This window comes from Platichthys flesus, chromosome 21, assembly GCF_949316205.1.
Source record: "Platichthys flesus chromosome 21, fPlaFle2.1, whole genome shotgun sequence".
Classification (NCBI taxonomy): domain Eukaryota; kingdom Metazoa; phylum Chordata; class Actinopteri; order Pleuronectiformes; family Pleuronectidae; genus Platichthys; species Platichthys flesus.
The window spans coordinates 3,477,187-3,504,816 of record NC_084965.1 but is presented as its reverse complement, the minus strand read 5'-3'; the positions used below and the strand labels follow the sequence as shown (position 1 = coordinate 3,504,816).

Here is a 27,630-nt window from a genome sequence, read left to right as displayed (position 1 = left end):
AAAGAGCTTTCCTACAAGGACAGAATATATATACGGCATATTATTCATCACCCAGGGCAGTAAAATCTAATGCGGCAGTGATTGCAAAGACTGAAGAGTCGGTTTTAAAAAAAACAGAGAGGGGCTTTTGAAATGTTGCTGCTGTCACACAGGAGGTCAGGTAATCTCACGTAATAGGATCCTGCATCAGCGACCACAGGGCACATGATGGACGACACGGAACATCTGGTTCATAAATATCATATAGATCCTTCAGAGCATCACAATCAATCCCGACGCGGTGACAGCTCCTCGCAGACCTTGTCCCTAAAGTAGCTCATAAAGCAGAGGGGATGACAAACCCTGCGCTGAAAGGCAAACACGCCACATTTTAAATATCTCAGACAAGCCCCCACCCCCCCATCCCCCCACCTCCGCGGTCAATGACTGAGGTAATTTCCCAGTCGGCGGAGGCTGATATAAGACCCGACGTCTAACTCATGTTCATGGAGTCGAGCTGTGGAGTTGCGTCGGCACGTCAAGCACAATTGGACGAGAACGGCTACAAATATTTGTCACTGGACTGTTTTCCGTTTTTATGTGCTACAGAAATTTAGCCGTTTACGAACTATGTTTAATCGAATGAGGACTTCAAAGTAAAATGCTCACTGACGAGCACAGATTTTGTTTTTTCCATATCACAGTTAGTAAGGACTCTTACAGAGGTCGTATATCATGTCGAGAGGAATTTGACAGCAATCACAGATAATTACACTCAGTGACGACATTCAGTGATACCATGTAATTCTCACAATATATCATAAAGTACTTTAGATGCTATATTGATACTCACATTACTGCAAATATTCTCAGGTGTTTATTTTGAATATAAGTGGGACATTTTCTATATTGTTTTTCCACTGTGATCCCAGGATGGAGAGTGATGACTATTTAGACATTTTGATGCAAAACGAGGAAACAAATCAAAACCTTCAAAAGGTTTAGTCAAATGAATAATTGATAAAACCACGTTGCTAAAGCTAATCTAAAGTTATTATTAGCGTAATTAATCGGTTGGGTTTTAGCCTACTCTGCATTAAACAGGGAGGAACATGCAAATATGCTACTTGTGAACTTTCAACACTCACAGAAGAAAAATTATGGCAGAACAATCATAATTATCCTTCAGTATCATTGGTCAAACAAAAGACATGTTTTATTTTTGTAAATGGCCATTGTTTCTGTCAGTTATAGTAATATTAACTAACCAAATGATTTACTGGGCTCTGGAAACAAAGCAACATTAATAATAGCTCATATAAACCATTTTATTCAGAGGTAATTTAGAGTAAATGGTTGTGGTGCTGTGGTTTCCCGTCTCCCGAAGTGGGATTACAAACTGGGGCCATTGTCTTCTGGTGCCAGAGCCGTACAAATAGCTTCATCCACAGAAAGTGGCAACAGAACAATGGCCGCAGAAATGAGTGAAAACAGGGATGAGAAGGACGCGTCTGTAAATCAATTGACGACTCATTCAAAATGACTCATAACCTGAATTTTTAAGTACAATGTTACTGTTACTGACAGAAATCATGGCCAAGAGCTAAAAAATAAAGTCATAACAAACCAGAATTACTTATAAAGCAGTGATTCCCATCAGCTGTTTGTAAACTAAGTTGTGGCAAGTTCAACCTTTGAGGAGAAAACAGGAGCCGTTAGGACTTGATCATGAATCAGACTCCAGAGAACAGACTGTAAATAAAAGATAGACTCAACTTCCCCTCGTACGAACCTGAAGCTAACTTATTTCAGATATGCACACGGCCATCTTGAACCCGTAAGCTCGCAAATCAATCTCATTGGTCAATCATGATATTTCTCTCTGTTTCTATAGGATCAAATAACTAATTAAAACCTTAATTAAAAACTTGAACGTACAGTATGGTCCGTGTGATAACCACTATCTTACTACCTGAGAAAAACTACTTTTTAATTTGGTCCATGTCCCATCCACTAACATGGAGGAGGCTGGGTTTAGAACATATACTGCAGCCAGCCACCAGGGGGCAATCCAAACAATTTGGCTTCAATTTTGGGGAGTTGGAATGTCGTCCATCTTTATATACAAGCTGTGTCCGAAATCACCCAAAAATTCACTAAACATTCGTACAGCACTAGAAAATAGCGATCTCACTATATAGTGGACTATGTAGTGATCAGTGAGTGATTCTGGACCCAGCCACAGTCTAAGCTCCGCAGGTTACTCGTTAAGGAAAGTGGTTTAACTTTATTAACTCTCATACAAACTCAAACACACAGACACACTTGTTACAAGCCGACCTAAACACAACCCATGCTGGATTTATAAACAAAGCTGGTGCGAATAATTTTCCTCCAGTTTCACACTCACATAATTTCTCTTGCCCTACTTTTTACAGCATACATTTGAGTCATGTTAACACACATTCATGTTTAGTGCTGCTCTCGTATAATCTTCACCGACCTGAACGAGCTTTTGGAAATAAAACAACAACATTATACACTTGTCAAGACATTAATTTGCCTTAGTCGACAAACTGGTAGCATCCGACTACCCTCGATACCTGGCTGTGCATGCTGTTTCTATAAAGTCAACGTCACAAGATGAACCCATTCGCTTTACTTCAGACTAATACAAGACAATGCTAGTTGGTTAGGCACATACAGTACATCCCAGCAGACCTGGAAGCATTTTAATCTGCCGAGAACTACAATTAAATAGGTCTAAACAAAAAAAAAAATGACTAATTTTGGTCGTTGTGTGTATCATGCCATGAGCTTGAAAATACAAAGTGTACAAGAAGAACAAGAGTCCAACCTCAGTTCTTAATTAATGGGGTTGGCTAAAGTGCTATAGATTGATTTTCTCACTGAGTCCTTCCCTCTCTGCCAAGATTTTAGACACAAAATAATAAATTAACGTGACCGCCTAAAGACCGACGTCCCTCCTTCCAAATGTTCCCATTTTCTTTGGCGTTCACTTCTGCAGTTTCTTATCATACTTCAAACCTTAATTCACGGTCAATATTCTTTCTCTAAACCATTATTTCATATCCTTGACCAGGAAGCAATGAAGTCAATGCTCTACAAATAAAAACTTGAGTACAGAACATGATAAATGCAGATTTTCAACATTGCACATGAAGTGAAAAGGCTGAATCAAAAGTTGCATAATTTGTCTACAATTTAACTTCAGGATGTTCCTGTAATAATCTGGAATGCTCGTCACGACGTCGTTTTTTTGTACATTTTACTTATTTTTCAAAATAGGTAAAACAGGAACAAAACCTCGGAAAGGAAGGCAACTTGTGGAGTTTGATCTACTTTTCTTCCAAGTCACCAGACTAATAGTAAAAGGTAATATTTAACGATTTTCAGAGTGAAAAAAAGTGTACATCAATAACTATAATTTCAGAAGTCCGTTAAGGTTTTAGTGTCATGCCTGCTTGCTTGATGTGCTCTCCTCAAAGTCCCAGGGACAAACATCTGCCTTTATAGCAGCAGCTTCCACGCCGCCTTTCGGGTTTGGATTGCTCTGTTTGACCACAGAAGCACTTTTGTCTGTACCTTTATTAGCCGACGTATCCTCAAACTCCCATGGACAGACTTCAGCCGGTTTTGGTTTGGCTGCTCCAACATTTGCACTTTTCCTTTTTTCCACCAACGGTATCTCCTGCTGACTCTCTACATCCCACGGGCAAACCTCGGCCAGCTTTTGCGGAATTGCGTGTCTCTCTGACGATTTACTCTTGTCCTTAGATTTTGTTCTACTTTTCTCATCATCAGTGTCTTTTAATTTCTCTTTTTCAAGTGTTCTTGTGGAAGGGGTAGCCTTCTTTTTTGAAAGGTCTTCCTTGGTTTTGGCAACTTGAGAGGGACTAGGCGTCCTCTCAGAATTTGGAGATACTGCAGTGCTGTCATAGTCCCAGGGACACACATCAGCTTTAGTTGGTGGCTCGAGGGAGCCTCCTACTTTGGATGGATCTGAAAGGACACTTTTCCCTCTAGAATCCACAGGAGATGTGCCCTTTCTCTGCTTCGTCGTATCTGATGAGCGAGACACTTCTGTTGTTGTTTGAGGCTCCTCAAAGTCCCAAGGACAAACGTCTACCGGAGCTTTTTTGGAGCTTCCTACTGCAGAATTAGGCGGAGGCTGTGTTTTAGCATATTGACTAGTCTGACTAGATAATTGTTGCTTTGACCCTTCCCCTTGACTAACGTTACTCTCACCCCCGTCCTCCCAGGGACAAACCTCAGCCCGAACAGCAGTCGTCTTCTGAATCTCCTTTGAATTCCTGCCACTCGAGTGATCAGAAGATTTCTGCTTCTGCTGAGATTTGCCTCCCTTGGTGCTCCCTCCATGAACTGTCGTGGTTTCCTTTGGTGCGATAGATACGTGCTTTTGGACTTTGTTTTCAGTTGGAGTGGGGACATCTTCCACTTCCCAGGGGCAAACCTCTGAGAGATCGTAGAGGTCCTTTCCCTTGACTGGATCGGAACAGATTGATGGCTCGCTGCCGCTAACCGGCTGTTTCATGATCGTACCTTTCGCCACAGTCTGTTTGTATTCAACCGACTGGCTGATAATCATCTTAGACGGGCCTTCGTTTTCTGGCTCTGCACTGGCCCTCGTGTCTTTGCACTTTGACTGACTCTTCTTATTGTTGTCCTCTGCACTCGGGGCCTTTCCTGTTGTCAAACCCAAAGTCTTCTCTTTGGCACTGGCGATGACACTGAGTGACTTCTGCAGCATTGAAGCCTTCGGATGAAGTGGTTTCTTGTCTGCAGTGAGATTATGGGCGCTGGCAGACTTGCAGACCAAAGGGACGCATTCTGTGGAATCGCTGGGGACACTTACATTCTCACTAGATTTCTTCTTGACCAGTTTCTTGCCCATAAGTGTTTCCAGGAGGGATCCTTCTGCCGGGGTCACCTCCATCTTGTCTGTTGTCGAGCTGTTGGAGTCTTCGTTCTGGTCGCGGACGTGGTCGTAGCTACTGTGGGACTTCTTCAGGGAGAACACCTTGTTCTTCAGCGTCTCCTCCTTGGCTGGTTTTCCTGGGTGAGGCGGATCAAAGGGATTCTTTTTCAACATGCAAATGCTGTTACGATTGCTCCCATGCTCCCCCAACTCCTTGTCTTCCCGGCTGCATTGACGGTGGACAGATTCAGGGATTTCGGTGATGCGCCTCATCAGCGAGCGACCCAGCCCTTTCTTGGAGCTGCGCTTCTTCTGGAGATGAGGATTGTTCGCCAGCATCTTCTTCCTCTTGTAAATCTCCAGCTGGGAGTAGAGTTTCTTCAACTCCTCCTAAACATGGTTGCCAGAATGATTGTAAAGACAGAAGAGAAGTGGTCAGTCTCCTGCTGCAAGCAAATATATCGATATTCTTATGATCAAAACACTGATACGAAAAAGCAGACACTCAACTGCACATAGAACATGCCGTACAAATCCATGACACCTGACTAACGAACAGTTGTTAAGTGATGCACTACGGAGTATCACATGCGAGCTGAAAGAAAAAGCAAAGACAGGACAGTCCTGAACAGCTTCAAATACAGAAACGGAGTGTGAATTGATGTTAGGTCTGAAACAGCCTCTAATCTCAGGTCTTGAATTAATCATATATGTGTCACCATCCCGTGTAATGATAATTGGATTGAGGAGCCCAAAACATTTGGTAGAGAGACTTCTTCAGCGCTAACAAACAAACAGAAATCTCTGCTCACGTTGGTACGTTTTTCCCAATGACTGTCACAAGGCCTTACGCCACAGCCATTAATAGAACTGAGATGGCCCATTTCGTCTGGTGTCTGCAATAAAGAACTGCCATGGCTCAGTATTTTTGGTGGGATTTAAAAAAAAATTATCACCAGGTTATACATCGGAGCTGGAAATGTAAACGGAAGCCAGGTCTTACCCGAATGTCCTCAGGGTCCAAACTGTGTTCGCTCCATGCAGAGGTTATGCTGCTGTTTAGGTACGACCCAGAGCGACCCATGTCCAGCTCGTCCTCGTAGGCCTCAGAGGCTATATCGTCTCTCATGTGGGCGCCAGCAAACAGGAACTAGTGGATAAACATATTATAGCTTGATTCAAACTTCAAAATAAGAGATGTTGAGAGTCAATATCAGGATAGTGGACAAATGGCATAGAGACAACTGCAAACTCTCAAACTTTACCTTAGGAATGAGAAGCAGACCAAGTGTCACTGTGACAGTTAGGTGGGTGTGGGTGAAGAACAGCAGTAGCATCCAGTCTGGATGGAGCTCAGGGGCAAGAGTGAACCTGTCAGAATGTAAATAGAAGAAAAAAAAGAGTTGATGGAGAGAAAAGGGAAGGAATCAAATTCAAGAAATTGAATCTCCATAGAACAGATGCCTCCAGATGCTCTCACAATGAAAGTGCTGTTCATTACCCATGTTAAAACGCCTTATGATGGCTGATTGTCAAATTGAAAATGCTCACACGGTAGCTGCAGTGAAGCACGACTAAATTATGTTGTGACGTCCACACATTTTGCTCCGTCTGCAGTAAACCTCTGAGATACAGATGGAGCCGGGGGAGACAGACGCCTTCAGACTTAATGAGTTTTCAGCCAAAGTAGATTTACACACTGTCTGTTCAGGCGTCAAGTCCACCGCCTCGGATAATGCTCCACTTGATCCCGGCTTCCAGCAAGGACACCATATTTCTCCTCATTCTTTCAATTGGATTCACAACAAAAAGGGGGAGTGACCTTGATCTGGTTACAAGATGCAGCCTATTACTGCACCAGACAGCAAAACACTGGGCCCGCTGTGGCACAGCAGTTGGTGGAATATGAGATAATTACCGCCAGAAACAATAGTGCATGCGAGGAGAAGCTTGAGTCTTTTATTTAAAGTGAACGAACAGGCTTTTCAGCAAAGTGAGACCTTGAGCACGGCGAGGATATGAAGGCATGTCCTGTCAGATGCTAATTCATCCACCGGAATGTCATCTAGCAGCCCCATTACATTGTAGAAGTTGGCAAATGGCTAATTAACGAACAGTTACTGCCGTAATGGCTCAGAGGCGTGACTGAAGGCGAAGGTCCAGCACATGAAATGCCCCAAAGCTTTGACGTCTTCCCTCCTTCCTGTTTTATGGCAAGTTTCTGTGCAGATGAGGATTTAATAACCTTGGCACCACTCGTCATCCCTCTACACCCCCCGCAGGGACGCAGCCGTCATTTCCTCTCCGCATCCCATTCGCACCTGGACCTTACACTAAAACATGACGACCACCACGGCAAGGCGAGGAGCTGTAACTGGCCATCCCGGGTTCATATCGCCGGTTCTGCGAGTAACACAAATGGACGTGTGTAACAAGCTCCAGTGCACGCCGTGGTCTCTGGCGGCAGCCCGTCAGTCAGAATCAACTCGCCACACCAGGCAACTGTCCAATTTATCAGAGGGTCTCGTCTGGTCATTTTCTGCAGAGAACAGACTCACAACAAGGCGGAGTCACACAGAACCAGACGTTCAAATGTGTCCACAAGTCAGATTTCTCCAAGAAGCTATCGGGCGTTAAGTCGATGTTACATTGATGTTGTTTTACAGGAGCCAATAATTGTAGAAGTTTATGTTTATGCTCTGTCTGATATTGTTCATTGTTTAACAATGTGATGGAGCTGAGCTCTCGTTTTTTTTTTGGGGGGGGGGGAACTCCAGCTCGGAACGGCAATGTCATTTACAAACTGCACGCTGCAGCTATTTGACACGTACACTGGAGGGAGAGGCCTGATTTCACTACAATGGAGATTAAAAACAGAAACAGCTCCCACATGAACAGAAGGGTTGAGCCTCACTCAGCCTATGTGTGATGCAAATGAGACAATCTAGTGGAGGACATAAACGTCAGAATGACACCAGCCAGCAAACGCCATGATATTAAATATGGAGCCTGTAAATGTGGAAACATGTTGTAAATGGATGTGACAGCATCTGTACATGTCGAGGATGATGCGTTTGCTGGTAATTATGTTTTATTCTCCGGGGAGCAGATGCACGGACGTGACTGCACCAGGAACGGATTTTATTACAGATCTTCCTGTGATCGTCGGAGTTCAGAGGCTGAATTCTCCCAAATAACACAAATAACACAAATACACATCAACAAAACTTCCCAATAATGGCTTCTAGAGACAAGCAGATCATTGAAACCTTCTATCCAATATTGTATTTTTGCCTCCTCACCAATACAAAACATGTAAGTATAGAGTTTTTTAAGACACACTGATGTGATGATGCTTTTGCTTTTGCTAATAACCCAATTATACACTTAGCAACTTTTACAATACCTTTAAACACAACATACTACTATCTCAACAGATCAAGTTGCTGAATGGAGCCTTTCTGTGCTCTATATTTCTTTGTGACTGACATTAATGAGGCTGCTTGCTGACTTAATGTCTCTTTTCCTACTGGTGCTCCTGTTGAACAGCGGTTTATTGGAGAATAAGACTGTTTTTAATGAGTCATTAATATGACTTTAATGGAAATGCATTGCTCTCTTATTTATTTTTTGATACTGGCTAGATATGGACATTATTATGCTGCTGTGCATCTTATTTTATTCGACTTATTTCATATGTCAGTGCATGTATTTGTACAGTTTATATTTTGCATGGAAAACCCTTGAAGATTAGTTGTAATGTAAGATCAGCAGCCAGATGTGACTGTAAAAGTGAGTTTAGGAGATGTTACCTGATCACATGGAATATCGCTGAGAGGACGAGCTCGCTGTGGACGGCGATGGCCATGTAGCGCGGCTCGTGGAATGCCGACGGCACCGTCCTCACGGCGTAACACAGGTACACTGCCCACAGCAGGAAGAGGAACTCGGCTGTGAAGAATGAGAAAAGAGGAACACAATGAAGACAAGGGCAAAGAAATCATTTATATGCACTGCACAGGACCAAAAAATAAAGAAAGTCACATTAATAAACCAACCTCCATTGTTCAACTGTTGTACAACACAGGTTTACATAGAAATATCTGCTCACAACAGCTGACAAACTCTGTTATAACAGCTGTGGTTGTTTTTTTATCTGGAGAATAAATGGATCCTTGTGCACCAACATGGTCGCCGCATTTAAAGTTTCATATACAGGGAGCTCCACAGTAAACGTGCTGTTTTTTAATAAGTCAGAAACGTATTTTTCATGATAAAGAAATGTCTTTTGCAGTTTTATTGTCGTAATTATAGTGAGAAATCCTGGTTTGTGGTGAACAACCATAAAACAAATGCTGCTCGTTCAGCAACAACACAAGAGAAATATGCTTAAATCTAAAATAATATACAAGATTAATTATCCAACACTTAATTGCATTGCTGAAACTGCACCTTGTTGTGCGTTTGCATGTTGTTTTTTGACGTCAGCGTTCCTTTTTTTACCCCCCCGAAGAACAGAAAATCGGTCCTGGGTATAAAGTATCGCAGCGTGTCGTCCCTGCCGGGGGTCCATTTGTTTTACCCAGAAGTCAAATAGAACCCTGTTTCTCTCTCCCTCGTGCAGCCTGAGTCAGCAGGCATGAAAAAAACAGGATGCAGATTTCCTCAGTGCGAGATGCAGCCCCCCCGCCGAGCGCCGCCGATGCCTCATCTGTCTTTATCTGCTGCCGGTTGTTCCCTCGCCTCCGTGCGGAAAACACAGGAAACACCCAAAAGTGCAGCAGCAGTGGATTAATGTCTCTCTTTTGGGAAACAGGAGAGCGCTGCCAAATGTAGACGGAGGCAAACTGTCTCCCTCATCCCACTTCTCCTCATCACTCACTCTTCCCTCCTCTCTCTTACACTCTTTGAACGCCTAATGTATCGTGCCAGACAAATTACTTCTGGATTGCCCTGACATGAATACCTCAAATAACCCACGTTTTCTCTCTGTGTGGTGCCCAAACAGACTGAAGCGTGTATTCATCTATGTCAACCCCGTGTGGACGCGGAGGGGCAGCTCACCGACAGCCATCATGTAGTCCCAGCGGTCCAGCAGACACATGCTGAACTGCAGCCCGTCGGGCGTGTAGCTCACGTCGATGAGGGTGGACTTCCTGTCCGGGTTCTGACACACGGCAGATGTCCACGCAACCAGGAACCAGCAGACGATGAGGAGGATGATGCCCAGCAGACGCAGCACTCGCCAGCTGGTCATGTAGGGGATCCTCTGGGCTGTCCGGGAGAGGAACACCTTCAGCACCCTGTGAGGAGGAGGAAGAGGAGGAGGAGAGGCCCTCAGAACAACATGTAGGTACACTGTAGATTAATATATGTAAAACTCAGAATCTATGATGGGATGGTTTTTTGTATATTATAGCCCTTAAGAGTTTTAAGGATTTAACTCTTTATCGTAGCTACTGTCCATGTGCATGCAGCTTAGCACGACCATAGACTAAAGCAGAAGAACATGTCAGCTGTAAGATGCATCACGGTTTCCAGCAGTGACTCTTTCCTCCACCATGTTTAATACATGAAGCCATAAATACACCGAAACACAAAGACGGCGCAACAGGAATTAAATTCAGCCGGGACACGTGACCAGCCGTCGCTATTCTTAGGCTCTGCCCTTCACGCACATTGATGAAGTGTCCACTGCGCTCGCTGCTAATGAGCCCCCCATCAAAAATTGATCTGTGCAATATGTTGACTCGCAGCTCTGAGGGTTTACTGGGCTCGCATTAGCCACATCCTCTTAATCACCGTCTTCACCGGGTCTTTTTGACACATCCACCTGACAGAAAGACCCACAGAAGAACAACTTGAAGTGCGTTGCTTTTAAAGTCGGCGGAGCTGCTGTCTCATTACGGGTTATTCAGTGCTGGATATCCTCCCCTGTTCTCTCAGCCCTCTGGCACTTCTCTCCCTTCCTCTGCTCCCTCACACATTTGTCTCTCGGCTTGTCTTTTTCCAAACGATATATATGGAGATCATTTGGGACCCGAGCAAAGTGTGTGGTCCTAAACCTTAAGTTTATGTCTGACATTATTGAAATACACTGCTCAGACTTCTTTAATCACCTGATAAGTAAAGACACATAAGCACTAAAGCAACTCATCCATCCATCATCTGCACCGCTTGTACTTTCAGGGCTGCAGGGGGAGCTGGAGTAAATCCCTGCTGACACAAGGCGAGGGCCAATGTATGTATGTGTGTGTGTGTGTATTGTCTGTGTGTGTGGGTGTGTGTGTGTTACCTGTACAACTTCAGAGTCAGAGTCCCGTAGACGGTGGCAAAACCCAGCAGTCGGACCCATCGCAGCAGGATGCATCGGAAAACACTCGGCTGGAAGTAAAGAATCCCGACCTGCAACACAGAAAGAGTCTGAATAACAACGATGTCTTTCTCTAATCCCGACACATTAACTCACTAATGAAAACCATTCAATCTGTGTGAAAGCTCAGGACAGGTTGTGGGCGAATGGTCATTGAGTTCCAGGCCTGGAAATGAACATGATAAAAAAGTAGCTGAGGATAAAATGTTAAGCTTCACAGATCAGCAGATTCCCTCTCTCGGTGAAGTCTGTGTGATGTGTTTGAAAGCTCCAGAGAGAGGTTGACCTTGAGTTTGGATAGTTTCCGGTCTGAGTAAAATCAACAGCAAAACCAACCCAGTCGTATTGTAGATGGCAGCCAGCTGTGTTTAAACTGCTGTTAAATATATATAAACATGAATTTTTATAATATTTACAAATTAAATATAATTACTCCAAATATATCCAGATCAAGTCATGTTTAAAAATGCAGATGAAAATTCACCTGAACCTCGAAAATCTCAGACCTTAATCGTTACATGAAGCAACGTTTAAGCATCAGAAACTAATTATAATTATAATGAAGCAATGATAAAGATTTCTACATTTACATAATTCTTCCCACACGGCTTCTATTTACTATAATTTAAAATATATGGGCATTGCATTAGCGGGACGGCTCTGACTCTACAGCTGATTAACCTTTTGAAGGTTCACCTCTATTTCTCAAGAAACTATAAATGAAAAAAATCAAAGAGGAAATGTCATGAATCACGTTGACTTTAATAGTTAAAACACGACATGACAGAAGCTCGGTGACATTTTACATCCCTCCCTGGCATTACTCATAACACGGCTGCTTCTGACGCTGCTCACATCACAGAGGAACTGCCCTTGAGACAGAGACGAGGATCCACCCGCGTTTGCTGCAAAGACCGAGAATCGCAGAGACATGGCGCCCATATAAAAACATAAACCACACACACACACACACACACACACACTGAGGATCTTCCAAGAAGGAGAACAAACACAAGCACAAAACTGGAGAAAGACACAAACATCTGAGGCAACACAATTATCTGTCCATTGCAGATGTGCAGAGATCTCCCCTGTTGGATTGTTAATGGTAATCGGATTAGCCGAACCATTAATACGTTCCCTCAGGCAGCGGAGGAGACGCAGGCATGTGGATTTTTTTTCGCTCACTGGGTCTGAATCAGTGGAGGGACACGGAGGACCCCCCCACAGGAGAGAGACAGTGGGCCACGCCGTCCTGTGACACATGGTCGACCAGAATAACTTCTGACATGACTCAGCTGTCTTACATCTGCAGCATGGAGCCGCCTCTGAAACTCCCATTAAGAGGGTAAAGAAAGTAATATTAGAAAAACTGAGTCCTGAGTGGATTCCTGACGAAACTCCGAGAGGAAGCAGGGGAGCCGATGAAGAGATATCAGGCCTCTCAGCCGCTCAGCAACTTGCTGACGCACGATTGGCTCCGCAGGGACAGAAGGAGGGCACAGGACGAGCAGTTTAAAAAAATAAAATAACACCCACTGGGGGAAAACACTGGGTTCCGACTGCGTTTTCGACAAACTGCAGAACAGCAGCTGGATCTTGGTCACGTGCCACTTCGGCACTGGTGTTGTTTGTGGTGAGACAAAAAACTTGCAGCTTGTCCCCGGAGGCTCGGTTTTAAATGATGTGAGAGCGGGTGTCAGGAAAAAAGTTTTTATCACATTTAGTTTGTGTTTAAAAGGTGAGATCACATCATTCTCACCAGTTGAAACCAGTTTTATAATTAGTTGCTCAAGATTCACAGTTATCAAGAACAACAAAAGATAGAGACAAAGTCAGAGAAGAGTTTTTTCTAGTTTTCATCAAGCTAAAGTTTATTACGTTCAAGCAGCTTTGCTTAGAATTCACAAGAGTGGACTTTTAAACTATTAAATCAATTCTCCAATCTCCTCATCGCCAATACTCTGAAAATAAGCTCGGTCATCGTCCTCAAACATTTCCCTGACCCCTCACGACCACATGCTGCAGGAGCCATATTCAATACGTAAGCCGCTAGCTCCGCCACTGCACTTCCCTTCAGGAGGGTTTCTGGGAAGGGTCTGGCTGTGACCCTCGGGCAGTTTCCTCTTCACGTCAGCGAGCATGAAGAGCAAGATCGGTTTCTAGACTCCTCCTCCTCCCTCCTTCCTCTTCTCCTTTCAAACTTTCCATTAATAATCGATGCTGAGTGCTGGGAATGCTGGATTCAGCGCTGTGAGAAGGGAGAGGGATCGGGTGATGTTCTGCACTGTGTGTGTGTGTGTGTGTGTGTGTGTGTGTGTGTGTGTGTTCACCTGCAGCATAAGTGCGTGTGAAGGGATTGAGAGGATCAGGGGGTGTATACCTGTCTAATGGACGTCAATATGAAGGAGACAATTATCAACACTCTTCCTGCTCTTCAGCTCGCCTCTCGCTTACAGCCTGAGTATCTGGAAGTGCTGAGTGCTCACAAGCCTCTTGCACACGCCATTTATATATCATGACTATTCTAAACTCTAACAATAAATGTAGAAATTCAGTTTTTGTCTTTCCTCTCGTGTGTTATAGAGGTTTTTTGTGAATGTAGCACATATTGGAAGCAGTGGACCAATCACAACAGAGTGGCCTGACTGGTCAACAGAGCAGTCTAGAGGGGGGGTCTTAAAGAGAAAGGAGCTTAAACCATGTGTTTAAGACAGAGGCTGAAAAGAGGAGCTGCAGCAATGGACAGTCTGAGGATGGTGATGTGTTTTCTGACCACTAGAGCGTGTAAACATTTTCAAAGCTCGAACTTCCTTTAAAATATCTCTCCCTCCAAAGAGGTCAGATTTTATGGCTGGTAATGAGGACATTTATAGGACATATCAGACGGTATTGTCATCTGGTTTCCGGCAGGTGTCCCTGCTGAATGTCTCCCATCTGCTGACCTCTCCGTCTCCAGACTCCCCAGACACCTGATTTAACACAACCTGCTTCTGCATCAACCCCCATCAAACTGCAAAACAGAACAAAGTGTTCCAGAGATCTGAGAGGAAGAAACTTTTTGAAGTACTGGATGTCTAACTTAGTGACAGAAACATCGTATCTGATTTCTCCTTCGCAGCCTGGGATCAGTTTTTTGGTTAGAATGAATCGTCCCTCATGGACGTTCACACCTCCCATGAGAAGCTGATCTCTAATCCAGATGTTTGAAGGAAATAGATCTTTGCTAAGAATTGAAGACGTTCAATCTTTTAAAGAAATATTATATTTTTGCAGAAATATATTTGGATTGATCGCAATCACATCTTCACATCTTGCATCGGTACATTAACGTGTCACAGCCCTGTTAGCTTAGCTTAGCATTGAGATTGGAGGCAGGTGGAAACAGCTAGCATGGTTCTGCCCTGAGGAAACTATCAGCAGCTCTAAAGCTAAAACTAATGTATTTGAATCCATCATTTGTGATGCATTACGGACGAGGCAGTTGAGTCAGCATCTCTTCTACCGCTCGTGCCTCTAATTATGCATCAGTTATTTGTGTAGTTGTTGTTTTGTTAACGGTGCACATGGCCTGTTGTGCACATTAACCTGACAGCAGATGTTAGAACACGTAACAGGTCGTCGCTGGTGCTCTAATGAAGAGCGACTCGTGGGACGGTGACTAACAAGTGCTTTGTTCTCGGTCAATGACGGGACATGTCATCTGTTGATGGGAACATCAGCAAGCTGTTGTTGGTTTAAACATGTGACTGCAGATGAAGCTCAGCCTCCAACCATCGACTCAACATAACATATTCGAGATGAAAGCAAAAGAAAGTCTTTGCAAACAAACTGCATTTTCCATTGCGATGTTGTTTCTTTATTCTAATATTTAAATACTTATTGCTCTTGATGATAAAGTCATTATAATGACCTGTTTATACAGATTTTCAGTGTGATCATTTTGTATAATCTAATTTTTTGAATCTTTTCCATTATGCAGATCGAAGCCTTGAATAAGCCTGATTGCTTTTTTGGTGTGTATGTATCTAATATTTCCAGAAATCATGAGAACTGTTCACCTTACCAACTTTACACCTATTATCTGTCAACACATAAATGGTGTAACATTTAACACACAAATGACTGAAGGACTGAGAACAGGGTGTCAGTGGGTTTACATGATTAACATTCATGATGAATAGATTCATCTCTCTTCACGTATCCGTTGGAATATTCAACAGCGAGAGTGACGGGAGGCGAAAAGCACAGACAGCAGTAGTGAGATTCACACGCTCACCCACTCACTCATTCAATCAACGCTCGCTCACTTAATTTGCAGTTATCTCTCATTCCTGATCGCTCCTCAGCTCAGCAGCCACCAGCTGGCTCCACACACAGAGACTCAGTGGGCTGGTTGGTTAGCCACTCGAGAGCGACCCCCTTTTGATGCGGCGCTGACGACAGCCGGCCAGCTGTGGTGCGAGCGGCGGCCTGTCAGGGAGCTGATCTGATGTTGGCTTACACCGCACACACCCCTGCTGGGTTTTTAATTTTTGCTTTTGAGGTGAGTCTGATTGTTTTGTCCATTTTGGTGAGTTTCCAGGGAGGAGAAGAGCAGCAGTCTGTTGCACCAGCTGAACTGAGGATTGAGTGTGAAATCAGTGATTAGATCAAAACTAGTTCATTTCACACTGAACTGAGCAGTTTGTTCTGTGTCATGGTTTAAAACAAGCTCCCCAGAAGTGAAGCCAAAGCATCTGGGTCGCCCCCTGGTGGCTGGCTGCAGCTTAACTCATTAACCCTGCCTCCTGGGTAACTGTGGATATGCACATGTGATGCAACTCTCAGCAGACGTGGGAACGTGTGGTCAAACAAATAAGCCTGGAAGCGGATGGAAAATAAATAACACGTTTGATGATTAAGTAAATACACTAATCCCACTTCTGTGTGCTCACAACACACCAGACGCCTTTGGTAGAGTAGCACTAAATGTAAACATAACTTTGGTTTGTGTACAGAAAGACTCTCCAGGGAACCTTTCAAGTTTCTCGGAGAAGAAGAATTCCCATCTGAGAAAAAGCAGCATAGAATCAAACACTCGTCGACCAAGTGTTTGGCTTCATGAGTCTGAGTGTGTCTGTCAGCTGCCTCGTAATTCACCGTTTTCTCTATTTCACTCCTTATTTTTGACAAAGGCACCGTGAAGGTGAAGCTGCTGCTCGGAGAAGAGGAAGGTGGGTTTCTGTAATTTTCAGTTTCCAAATTTATTCATTGCAGCAGAACAAAATGTTGAAGGAGCCTGGGCGCACTTCTCACATTCAGATCCTCCGGGAATAAAAGTTCAGTGCATGTCTGAAAGCAGGTTTCTGACTTGTATTGTGTCCATTCATCACCAGGTGTGAAGGCTTTTGCCTTTAGACGTGTGGACAAAACGCTGTCCGACCTGAGTCGATTAAAGGAAACTGAGACTTTAAATGTGACCTTAACTGGAGTACGACCAAATGTAAACACAGCCGGTGTCTGTGCCGAACTTTAATGAGATAAAAACACAAACTCTGGCACTTTAAAGTCCCCAAAGGCTCCACGTGAGGACGAGAATACGCCCACAACCAAATTACGACTCCCAAACGGATGCACCACAGAGCATACACAAATCATTTTGTGCTAGACTGCTTTGGATAATTAGCTTTCGCTCTGGGGCAAACAGGAGATATTCAACCAATAACACTTAAAAAAAGAAAGTGGGTGGATTCTTTTATTAGAATAATGCAGTTAGCAGAAGTGCACCGAAAATCAGCAGTGTGTAATTAACTTGTAATGTGCAGACAATAAAAATGTAAATGTGGTCGAAGATGAGGGTGAAAGCTTTTGGGGATTGATCCTCGTCCCCGTGAAGGTCAGAGACGGACAAGTTATCGATCAGAGCGTCGGACTCGTCCCTCGATGCCATGAAATGAGTTTTAACGATTTAACAGACGGGAAAAAAAGTTTACGGTATATTCTATTTGTTACTCCGTCACTTTCCGAAGTTTTATTTTTCGGCAGCGATCAACCACTGGGCTTGATTCAAGGCGTATAATTTTAAATTTGTTATGTCTATAGAGTATTTCAGTCTGCAGTCATTGACCCTGTCTACAAACATTAGGCTGTAACTTGGTTGTGGGTAAATATAATTCCTGGCAGACTAAGGACGGGATGTTTGGTGCCAGTCGTGAGCGCTAAGATTAGAAATAACAAGAAGCTGTGGCCATAAAACTAAAACTAAGAGCTGGAAGCAACAAAAACGTTAATAAAACTGCAGAGTTGTGTTTGTTTTGTCCATCTGTTTATCCGATGTTCGTACAAAATAATATTTTTGAGAAACCTTGAAAGACTTGAGCGTTCAGATTTGTGAATGTGAATGTGGTCAGGATTCAGAAAAGTGAATACACTGACCTAATGGTTTCAATGCCTGGAAACTGTGTCTCTGTTAGACCTGCAACAATTCAAAGTGATGGTTTGAATGCTGAGTTATTACCGGGGGGGTTCACAGCTATGACGGGTGGAGGAGCAGCCGCATGCTAATAGAGCACTTAGCGAAATGAAACCGGCAAAAGAAAATATCATATATTAGTCATCTGTCCGTGATCCAGTGCAAACACGTCAGTTCTTTGATTTGAAAGCAACTAAAACCCAGAGCTGGAAAAAACGTTGGCCGGCATCAGTCAAAGGAACAGACGGGGGGGAAATCCAGATTCTTGTTGTCGCCTTTTCCAAAGATTCAGCTAAAGAGGAGAAAAATGACTTTCAGCCATTTAGTGTGTCCGTCTCCATCTGAGTGGAGAACGAGATGGCGCAGCCTCGGGAATCGTTCTGTCACAACAAAGCTCTCGCGCTACTTTGAATGTTTTGACAGGAAATCACGGCAGCCTTCCGGTCCGCCCATGCCCTGCTTTTTAATGCTCATCTTCTGCGGCTCGCTCCTCGTCTCTTTGTCTCATTTTCTTTTTTATATATATAAAAATCCACGAAACACCTTCGGTATGAGAGAGTGGGAGGGAGGGGGGGGCACTGGTGGGAGCAAGGGAGAGGTGGAGTGTTCTAATAGCAATGGATCCATTTTTATATGAAAGCTGACACTCACTGCCACGTGGGAAGAGCAGCTTTCTGGAGGGAGGTAATGGTTTCTCCTCCTGCCGCTGATCCCTGAGGTGGGCCGAGTGTAAATTACATCCAGCTCGGCCTCTGCACAGTCAGGGCCGGGGCCGGCTGGCGCTCGCCTTCCCTCCTCAACACCAGTTACATCCTCAGAGACGTTCCCACCTCGCCGGGCCGCAAGGGGACGTATCGGAGAGGGAATAACCCGCCTACATGCAACGCTGCTATCTTTCTCCTTTTCCGGTCTCTCACCCCCTCTGTGTCTCTGCTCGTGTGGACAGAAGGAACACTCCAGGTGCAGCGGTGCATCTTCAGCGCTGTGCAGATGGACGAAAAGGAAGCGCGGGTATGAAGGGAGGGCTGGGGATGCACAGAAACCCTCCAGATCCACTTAAGTCAGATTGAAAGTGTCAGAACAGCTTGGATGGGAGGTAGAGCTGAGCAGGGGAGAGAGAGGGCTGGCAGACTGTGTGTCAAGGCCTGTCAGGTCAGGAGACATCATCCCCCGGCCACACGGCTTCTCATTAGCCCCCTGATGCGCTGGGAGGCCCGGCCCGCCTGCCAGGCACAGCCGGGGTGAAGTGGCACCTTGGCTTAAAACTGATCGTGGACAGGTGGAAAGACAGTGAGTCAGGGACGGACGAGGAATTAGTCCCGTTCCTGACCACTGGTTTGAAAACTTTAAAGGTTTCCTTGAAGCGGAAGCGACAGACGCCCCAAGTTGGGCTGAAAAGATGCTTCACAAACGGTGCCAACTAAAATCTGAAAACACAAAACTCGCAGATTCACGTTAACGTCTATGAGCGCACACGAGGCAGAGCAGGAGGCGTGACACGTCTCGCAGGGGAGAGAAGAACAACTAGTGCCGTCTCTGGGGCGGACTGCGCTGGTGCACGGCACAGATGGGCTGGGACACTGGGAGGGGAAGATCGGTCTCATATGGTGTGTTTACATGCATTTAAGCAGACTGGTTGTTACTGGCTCACTGCGGCGCCTGGAGTTTTCAAACGTCAGGTAGATGACAGAGACGGTTTCCTCGACGAGGGGGAGAGAGCGACAGAGAACAGCTCATCAGACGAGACTCCTGCTTTCTTCATCATGTTTATTCTTTCCTGTAGTTTTTTAAAATCTTTTTCATTAAGTAGAAACTGAAACCTGGAGGCTTCAGGCCCCAAAATCACGTTCCTCGGTTCTGTCCATAGAGAATAGCTCACCTCTAACCCCTAATAATGATAAGAGCTACTTTATTTATCGAGAACTTTTCAACACAAAGTATAAGTGCTACACAACAAGTACGAGTAATAATAATAGAGATAAAAGACTAAAATAGTGTGGCAGCCCAAGAGATAGGAACTTTAGCTGAGATTTAAAAGACCCAACACGAGGTAATAAAGAAGATCTGTTGTCCCAGCTTTGTGTTTCCTACGGATAATCACTCCCTTAAATACAAGCTCAAAATAAAGGGAGGAGGGGTCAGGAGTAAAAAGATGTGTGACTGAGCTGTGGAAAGAGAGAAACTGTGATGAGAAGGCAAAGTGAACGTGGAGAAGATTTCATTGTTCTCTAAGTGGCGTTATCTCCTCTGCAAGCTGTTGTGTGACACATGAGCTGCAGTGTGGACAATGCACCGCTAAGAATACTGTTATGACAAGTGAAACCATGTGTACTCCATCCCCCCCCCCCCCCCCCCCCCCCCTTTTCTTTGCATTTTCCCGAGCACCTATCGGAGTCGTCGTTTGACAGGTTGATACCAGGTGGCAGCACGAAGCGACGCCTCCGACTCATTACTGACTGTTCCCCCGGCTCCACTGTGCGAGCTGGTGGCATCTGAGAAATCAAAACAAGTAGCAATGGCAATTCAAACTCTGTCACTTTACTCCAATCTAAGCCCCCCCCCAGCAGCGTCAATAAGAAGCTGCAAAGAGACAAGCGCAGGGGCTGGCGAGCTAATCCCGGGATCACATTGTGAATCACAAACGCGTGTCCGCTCTCCAGCTCTCATCTCCACAGCCGGACCGAAATAGCCGGCTTTGGCACTGCCATAATTTTGCCTCTTCTCCTCCTGCACTGCTTGTTCCTCCTTCCCTCCGCCTTTCATTTCAGAGCTGGGGAAGAGGGGGGGAGCTGAAGTTATTGCATGTGACACGCTCGGGAGAGAAAAGCACGGGTGGGGGGGGGGGGGAGAAAATGGTTTTACTCCACAGAGTGGGAGGAGATGCATCTTCTTGCTCTAATAACAGTGGAATTATTTAAAATAGAAGCAGCAGCGGCGGTGGAATATTTCTGAATCTATATTTAGATGGGGAGGGATGCGTCGAGGGAGACATGGAGATGCATCAGGGCGGGGGGGGGGGGGGGGGGGGATCAATCTAGCGTGCCGTCGTTTTCACATGATCGAGCCGAGATGTTTCATCAAAACAAGAAGAGTCGTGGTTTCACTCGGACCTTCTCTGCATGACGGGACAGAGCAGTCGATTTGTCTTCTCCAAAACAAGGCTGGATTTCCAGAGCAACCTTAAAGTGAAGTTCCCTTTGTAGAGCCTGTTAACAAGCTGGGGCCTATTTTTAGCTTTGGCAGCCAGAGCCGCACCAGCAAGTCACAGGAACATCATCTGCAATTCATTCATTCGCTCACCGATTCAATCTGCAGATTTCAAACGATTATTACTTTTCAGGACCTTGTCGCAGCAAATTGCATTGATTGGCCGGCTCTAAATCGATTGGCTTTAATTACATTCACCCTGCGTTGCTTTGCTCAGCATATAGCTCCACATGATTGCAGCTAAATCGCAATTAGTCCGAGCCCCGGGCGCCCGGGAGGAAGAGGTAATGGTGGATTCATGTAAATCAATGTCAGTATCTTTTTTTAACCGATGCTCGGGGAATCACTCTGGAGGATTTTTATTGATCACAGTTGCTGGAGGCCACAACAATTAGCTCTGGTTTCCAAGTGGTTGAACTCTATCACACTCAGTTATCATCCACTTCCGGGTTCATGACCAGGAGAGGAGCCATGTTCAGTTGTTGTTTGGACTCAACAACAATTTTTTTCCATAATTGGCAGAATTTGGAATAATAAAAAGCAAGCACTTAAATCCACTGTTATTCCTCCAGGACAATGTACAACTTTTACAACATAAACAAATGAGTATGTGGAGTAATAGATTATTTATTGATAGCTTAAAAAATATAGTTTATTGTGATAGTTTAAATTGATTTTTCGTCAATCGATCAATGATTTGTTCCAGCTCTGAAGTCTTTTCTAGATCAACCATCACCATTTATAGAGTTGTTCAATAAAAATCGATTTCTATGAAGGGTTTTTATTGTTGGAGTTGCACTTAATCTTGATCCTTGAGTGTCTGCAGGACAGTCCCACATATCTTTGATATAAACGGGTCCTTCTTTCAAAGGATGTGATCAACATGGTGACAGCTACAACATCATTCATCTACAAATAAATCTAAACCTAATTTCATTAAAGTGAAAGTATCTTGAGGTTTGAGTTTTGGTTGAAAACACTTAATACTGAAAGGTGAAGGTCGGAGGAATGTGTTTTCTGTGCAGGTCTGTGTGAGTGTGTGAGGCAGCACGAGTGGCTGGTCAACAGATGGTGGAGCTGACGGTGCTGCTGGGTTCATTGGCCGACGCTGTGTACAGTTAGCAGGGGGTCACCAACAAGCCCTGGGATGTTTGTCTCTGCCAGTCCCGTTTGATCTCACACACCTCGGCCGTGAAACGCTGCTTCTCCGCGCTGCATGCAGCTGTCACACGGAACAACAGCGTCCAAACAGGAGGATTTATGAACCGAGGGTTTCACGATCTGACACGTCCAACAATACTGCTCCACAGCCGCCACAGACACAAAACTTTGTTCTGAGCTCCGATACAGTTTCAGATGAATGAGACACAGAGTGAACTGAAGGTCAGTCGGAATGCCAACCTTCAGTCAGGGAGAAGATTTCTGTGTTCGGCTCAATATACGAGCGCGTTGTGAGCATTATCAGCACATATGTCAAAAAGAAGCACTTGAAAGGATGCACACGGCCACACACACGGACACACACACAATCACACTCACTCACCGGGAAGTAGAGCAGCAGGGCTCCACACAGGATGGCCTCCAGCAGGACGAGACCAGACGCTCTGATACTCTGAGAGAAAAAACAAAGATGCAACAAGTATTAAACCTCTAATTTATCTAAAATGTTGTTTAAAGCAGCTTCAATTTTCATGTTCAGTTATGAAGAAGATATGTTGCCAAAATCCCCAGTGGAAAAAAGTATGAAAGAGTTTCATAGTCTTTTCTTGCACAAACAAAATAACTTCCCAAATCTTTATATTATTGACAGAATAATGTTAGATTTCTGCTCAATGGATATGAATCTGCATATTGAATATATTTTCATATTGCAGCAGGTTTAAACACATCTGAAACAAGAGGATGTCCTTGTGGATATCTGCCTTTCTTCTTCTTCTTCGTTGGTCGGAGGGGAACAACGTGCAGAGAAAGCTCGTGTCTCCGAACCTGTTATAGAAGGGTTGAATATTTCTGCTCACTGGGATATTTAACGTATCATCGTCTAATTGACAAGATGCTTGAGGGGCGGTTTGCAGAGATCAGCGACCAGCTGTGCAGCCCATTTAAAAATACACTCAATCCACCAACTATAGCCACGGAGACCAGAAGCTTATCTCGTTTAAAATATTAAAAAATATCTCAAATCTGCAAGAAGAAGGTATCGATAAATGTTTTTAAATTGATCAGTAAGTCTGTGAAAGAGCTTTTATACTGATAAGATGATTGGGGAGTTTAAGTTGAGAGCAATTCTCTGTGGAACAAACTCATTTTCTGTTTTGTCGTGAGCGTGTTACCTTATTCCTGCGGAAGTAGTAGACGAGCACCATGCTGATGAAGACGATCAGCATGCAGAGGCACTGGAAGGAGACCACGGCCATGCGCAGGGCGCCGTCCTCCCGGGCCACGCAGGGGGTGTCGTCCTTGCAGAAGGCACAGCCCTGCTGGCACGGCAGACAGTCGCTGGAGGACGCCTCGTCCGCGTTGGGACCGCTGTCTGCCGCTTTCCCCTTGTCCCCCGTCCCTGTCAAAGTCAAGAACAAGGGAGTCAATGAGGTGTTTGATTTCAAATATTCATTTATTTCGTCTGTATTGATCAAACAAGTTAATTTAGATTGAGATTTCTCGTATTTTTTGCAGATGCCAGGGTTAACAGGGTCATAAAAACCTTGTCGGTGGAACAGAGGAGTTTAAACCATAGTTTGTATAGAAAGATAGACGACGTGACACCACCTCCTCCATGTTAGCATATGGGACACAAGATGGTTTCTGTTATTGTTGCTCTAGTTCTTATCCAACCATATGTCCCAGAACTAGTTTCTCTTGAGTTACGAAGCAGCTTGAGCAGCAACACGTGTCACACTAACGGCCCCTTGAGTTTGAATTTGACTGTGTCCCCGCTGAGACCAGTATTAACAGATAAAGGAGGAGATGGAAGTTCTTCTCTGGCCGAGTGAAGCTTCCAGGATATCGTCTTGTACCTCGCTGACCTTACAAGGATTCATCGACTTTGTGTCAACACGAGGGAGATGGATCTATATGTGTGAACATGGAAAGTCAACACTGCTGCACCTTGTTCACTCACTGGCATAACACACAGGGCTGATGACTTGCGGCTTCCCGGGGATAAAGTCCACAGAGTCCTGCCGGCACTTGGTTATTTCGCGCTGACAAGGACGGAGACATTTGTGTAACGAGCAGATTGAACGTGAAAATTTGCAATTTCATGATTTTGATTTGGGGGATTATTCATGCTGTTATTTTCAAAATGTCCATTATTCGTCTCCAAGGCTTCTCTCATTGGTCAGCTGATTAGAGCGTGGGTCACATGATTCCTGATCGGATGTAACCACTAGTGGGACCTGGTAACGATGGCGCCAGATCTGTCTTAACTAGCATCTTCCGTTTGCTAACGTGCAGACTGTGGCTACAACGGCAAAGACATGTTGTTAATATTTATAAGCAGTCTATGGCTCACAAGTGGGAATGTGACATGGCACCAGGCATTTCTGCTAAACCGAACCCCAAACTACTTATTGCAAAGTTACAGTTAAACTTCTCCTGAAAATATGCAGCTGATTATTAAGGAAAACCCTCCTGGGCCATTAAAAAGACAAAACCCTGCCTCCGTAGACTAAGGTAAAAACCAAACCGACCCAGGGGACAAGGGGAAGCTGGGGCTGTTGTTATTGGTTTGTGCAGAAATCCCCTGAGAGATGTCCATATGGTTGGACAGATAAAGAGTGGGAGAAGCTATATGGAGCATTTATGGAGGCTTTATTGGAAACAGCCATTGTCTCAGAGATTTGCGGGGATTTTTCCTTTAAAAGGGAACTGGCCTATTTTTCAAAGCAATGACTCTGCACATCATTGATCCCTTCAAAGGGACGACTTATCCCCGTCGCTGTGAGTCACGTCCTTCAGCTCCTTCTCGATGGTGAGCTGCAGACGGAGCGAGCTCAGCCACACTAACTTCTTTGTCCCACACTTGTGTTGAGAGATCCACAGTGGAAGATCACTGGGAGACAAAGGGAAGTGAGTTGTACTGGCTTTTCTCTGCAAAGGAGTGTCAAGGATGTCCCCTTGTGGATTAACAGGCTTGTTATTGGCCCCATGGTGGGCCAGACTGCAGCAGTACGCCTCGTTAACGGCCTCTCTATTATTGTGTTCTCTCAAACACACGCACACACACACGCACGCACACCCCCACACACACGCACGCACACGAGAGCTGGTGTCGAAACAGCACAGACATCAACTCCTTTCAAAATAAGCCTCTCTGCACATGAAGGGGAATATCTGAGGGTGAGAAAATGGGCGCAATAAAAATGATGCAAAAAGTGAGTGGGGGGGGGGGTGCACGAGGGAACATTGGGAGACGGGAGGTAAAGTGGATTTAAATGAGAGTGCGGCAGAGAGAAGTGATGCCGGCCAGGTGAAAACCACCGGGGCTCTGTGTCTGCAGAAGCACTTTTTTAATTAACTCACACACGGAGTCAACTGGCAGAAGGAACCACCATTAAAAACAGATTTCCCATCCCGACCCTGATTAGCCTCCCACAGGTAACTGAGGCTACTTCGGCTTCCAGGAAGGAGCAATAGCATGTGTCACTCTCATCAGCGTGGTTATAACATGAGGATGTTATATAATGTGATACAAGAGGTCGTGTAAACGATGATTAGACCTTGACGGACATTTTTAAACAGTATTGATACAGTTAGCTTGTTGTAATTTCTTGTGATCTACAAACAGAAACCAATGATTCTCCATATGACAGCAATAAAATCTGATTTATTAATCATTAGTCTCTTACGTGTGAAGCCATTGACAGCGACTCTGTTGGGATGATAGAATCCTTTCTTGCAGTGACATTTGTATTTGTCCAAGACGAATCCTTGACCACGAGTCGGCAAACACTGTGGAGAGAAACAAAAAACAATGTTTTATACATCGATGACGAAGGTATTTTTCTGGATTAAATCCGCAGAAAGAATTTTAAACACCCTGAAATTCAGACTGATAACAAACCAATGAAAAACCATTTAAAATACGTCAATACTGAACCCAGAGTGCAGCCTGTGAGTGAAACGTGGGTTCAAATGTCCTGCGAGAGGGACGAGGGTCTAATTATATAAGTTGTGCGATTCCCCCCCCCCTACACCACCTTCCTGCGCCTCCTCGCCACTCGATATTAAATCAGCGAAACCTCTTCCATCTGATTGGAAGTCTGATAGGAAACAGACGAGGGCTGCGGAGAAAAACAGGAGGGTTGTCAGGGGGCAGACTTTCTTTGCTGTTTGCCAAATTACAAGATATAATTAATGTCTAAATTAAGAACAGACTTTATTTGCATGATTAAAGGAGAAGCCTTAATTCTCTATCTTGAGGGAATGAGATTACATCTTCTCTCCTGCGTGAACACGCCCGGCCTCAAATCTTCTCTCTTTAAATCTACACGAGTCTACATGTTTACCTAAGCCGAGGCGATAATGGCTCATGAGGCCGGAGAGAGGGGCCGAGAATAGCGGCGGTGCTTCCAATGACTCTTGACGCGCTGTGAAGTGTTTGTGACCTGACGGAGATCCAGAGCCACGGCCGGGGGCAGCGTCTAAATGAAGCACCGGCCGCCGCCGTGCTCTTCACAGCAGAATGGAGCGTGCACGTCTTGAGAGGCAGCTGCTTCTCACCGTCTCTCAAGGTCCTCGCTGAGGTCTGAACGCAGCTTTGTATTTGTTCAATCTGAGAGGCCCCTCGGTGGAAGCATGAGGTAATTACCAGGTTACTATTCAACGGACTGGCTCCTCCTAATTCCTCAGAAGAGGCCAGAGCATCAAGAGAGAGACACTAGAGGAATCTGTAGGAGACGGCTCCTCGTCTCAATGAGGGACGCCCTCGACAAGTTGGATTTTAAAACCTCAAACCTGTCACTCACCACAGACTCTGACTTTATCACAGAATACACATCAGTCACACCCTGATGACTTGGAGAGAAGTTTTCATATCATATCAACTCAAGTCAAGTTAGATTTATTGATACAGCACACGAGGTGTAGAGTTGTGAAATCAAACAGCAGGGGAAATATTTTTGTATCATGTAAAAGTAGTTAACTTAAAGGTACCCAGTTGAATTTACACAAACACACAACACATTCATACTGAAATTCATATTCCTGGTATTGGTGTCCACAGATATAATTGCATGTTCTAACGTGTTGAAAAATGTCCATCCTAGTTTCCTGGAGCCCATTAAATACATTTACCTAATATATAATATTTCATGTGTAACAAGGGAAAGCAGCTGATTGAATCCAGTATATTTGCATTAAAATGATTTGAAATGAAACAATAAGCCAATAATCTAATTTGTCATCTCCACTAATCAAGAATCATTGTACTTCCAATGTTTATATGTAGGTCTCTATATTATATTATGTTATATTATGATCAAATACACGTGTTGTGATTATAAAAGTGTTCTGAACACAGCTGTTACCGTCACTGACCTACTTCTATCTGCCTGACATATGCTATTAATTATGTTTGATGATGTTCTGTTGATAGCAGCTCAGGCAGCCATGTTGTTTTTTTTTTATCTTTCCATAATGAGCTGAAGGCATCGA

General features: G+C 44.5%; 1 protein-coding gene across 1 annotated transcript in view; it reads right to left on the bottom strand.

Moving 5' to 3' along the window:
- Positions 1-422: 422 nt before the first annotated feature.
- The window catches only part of gpr158a (G protein-coupled receptor 158a), a 46,534-nt gene continuing 19,326 nt past the window's right edge, over positions 423-27,630 (bottom strand). Inside the window, exons 4-12 of the mRNA XM_062379995.1 lie at positions 24,095-24,176; positions 23,307-23,533; positions 22,517-22,585; positions 11,235-11,344; positions 10,004-10,242; positions 8,752-8,890; positions 6,205-6,310; positions 5,943-6,089; positions 423-5,329 (exon numbers count right to left, since the gene is read on the bottom strand). Coding sequence (XP_062235979.1) covers positions 3,455-5,329; positions 5,943-6,089; positions 6,205-6,310; positions 8,752-8,890; positions 10,004-10,242; positions 11,235-11,344; positions 22,517-22,585; positions 23,307-23,533; positions 24,095-24,176 — 2,994 coding nt within the window. The 3' untranslated portion in view covers positions 423-3,454. The remainder of the gene's footprint in view (positions 5,330-5,942; positions 6,090-6,204; positions 6,311-8,751; positions 8,891-10,003; positions 10,243-11,234; positions 11,345-22,516; positions 22,586-23,306; positions 23,534-24,094; positions 24,177-27,630) is intronic.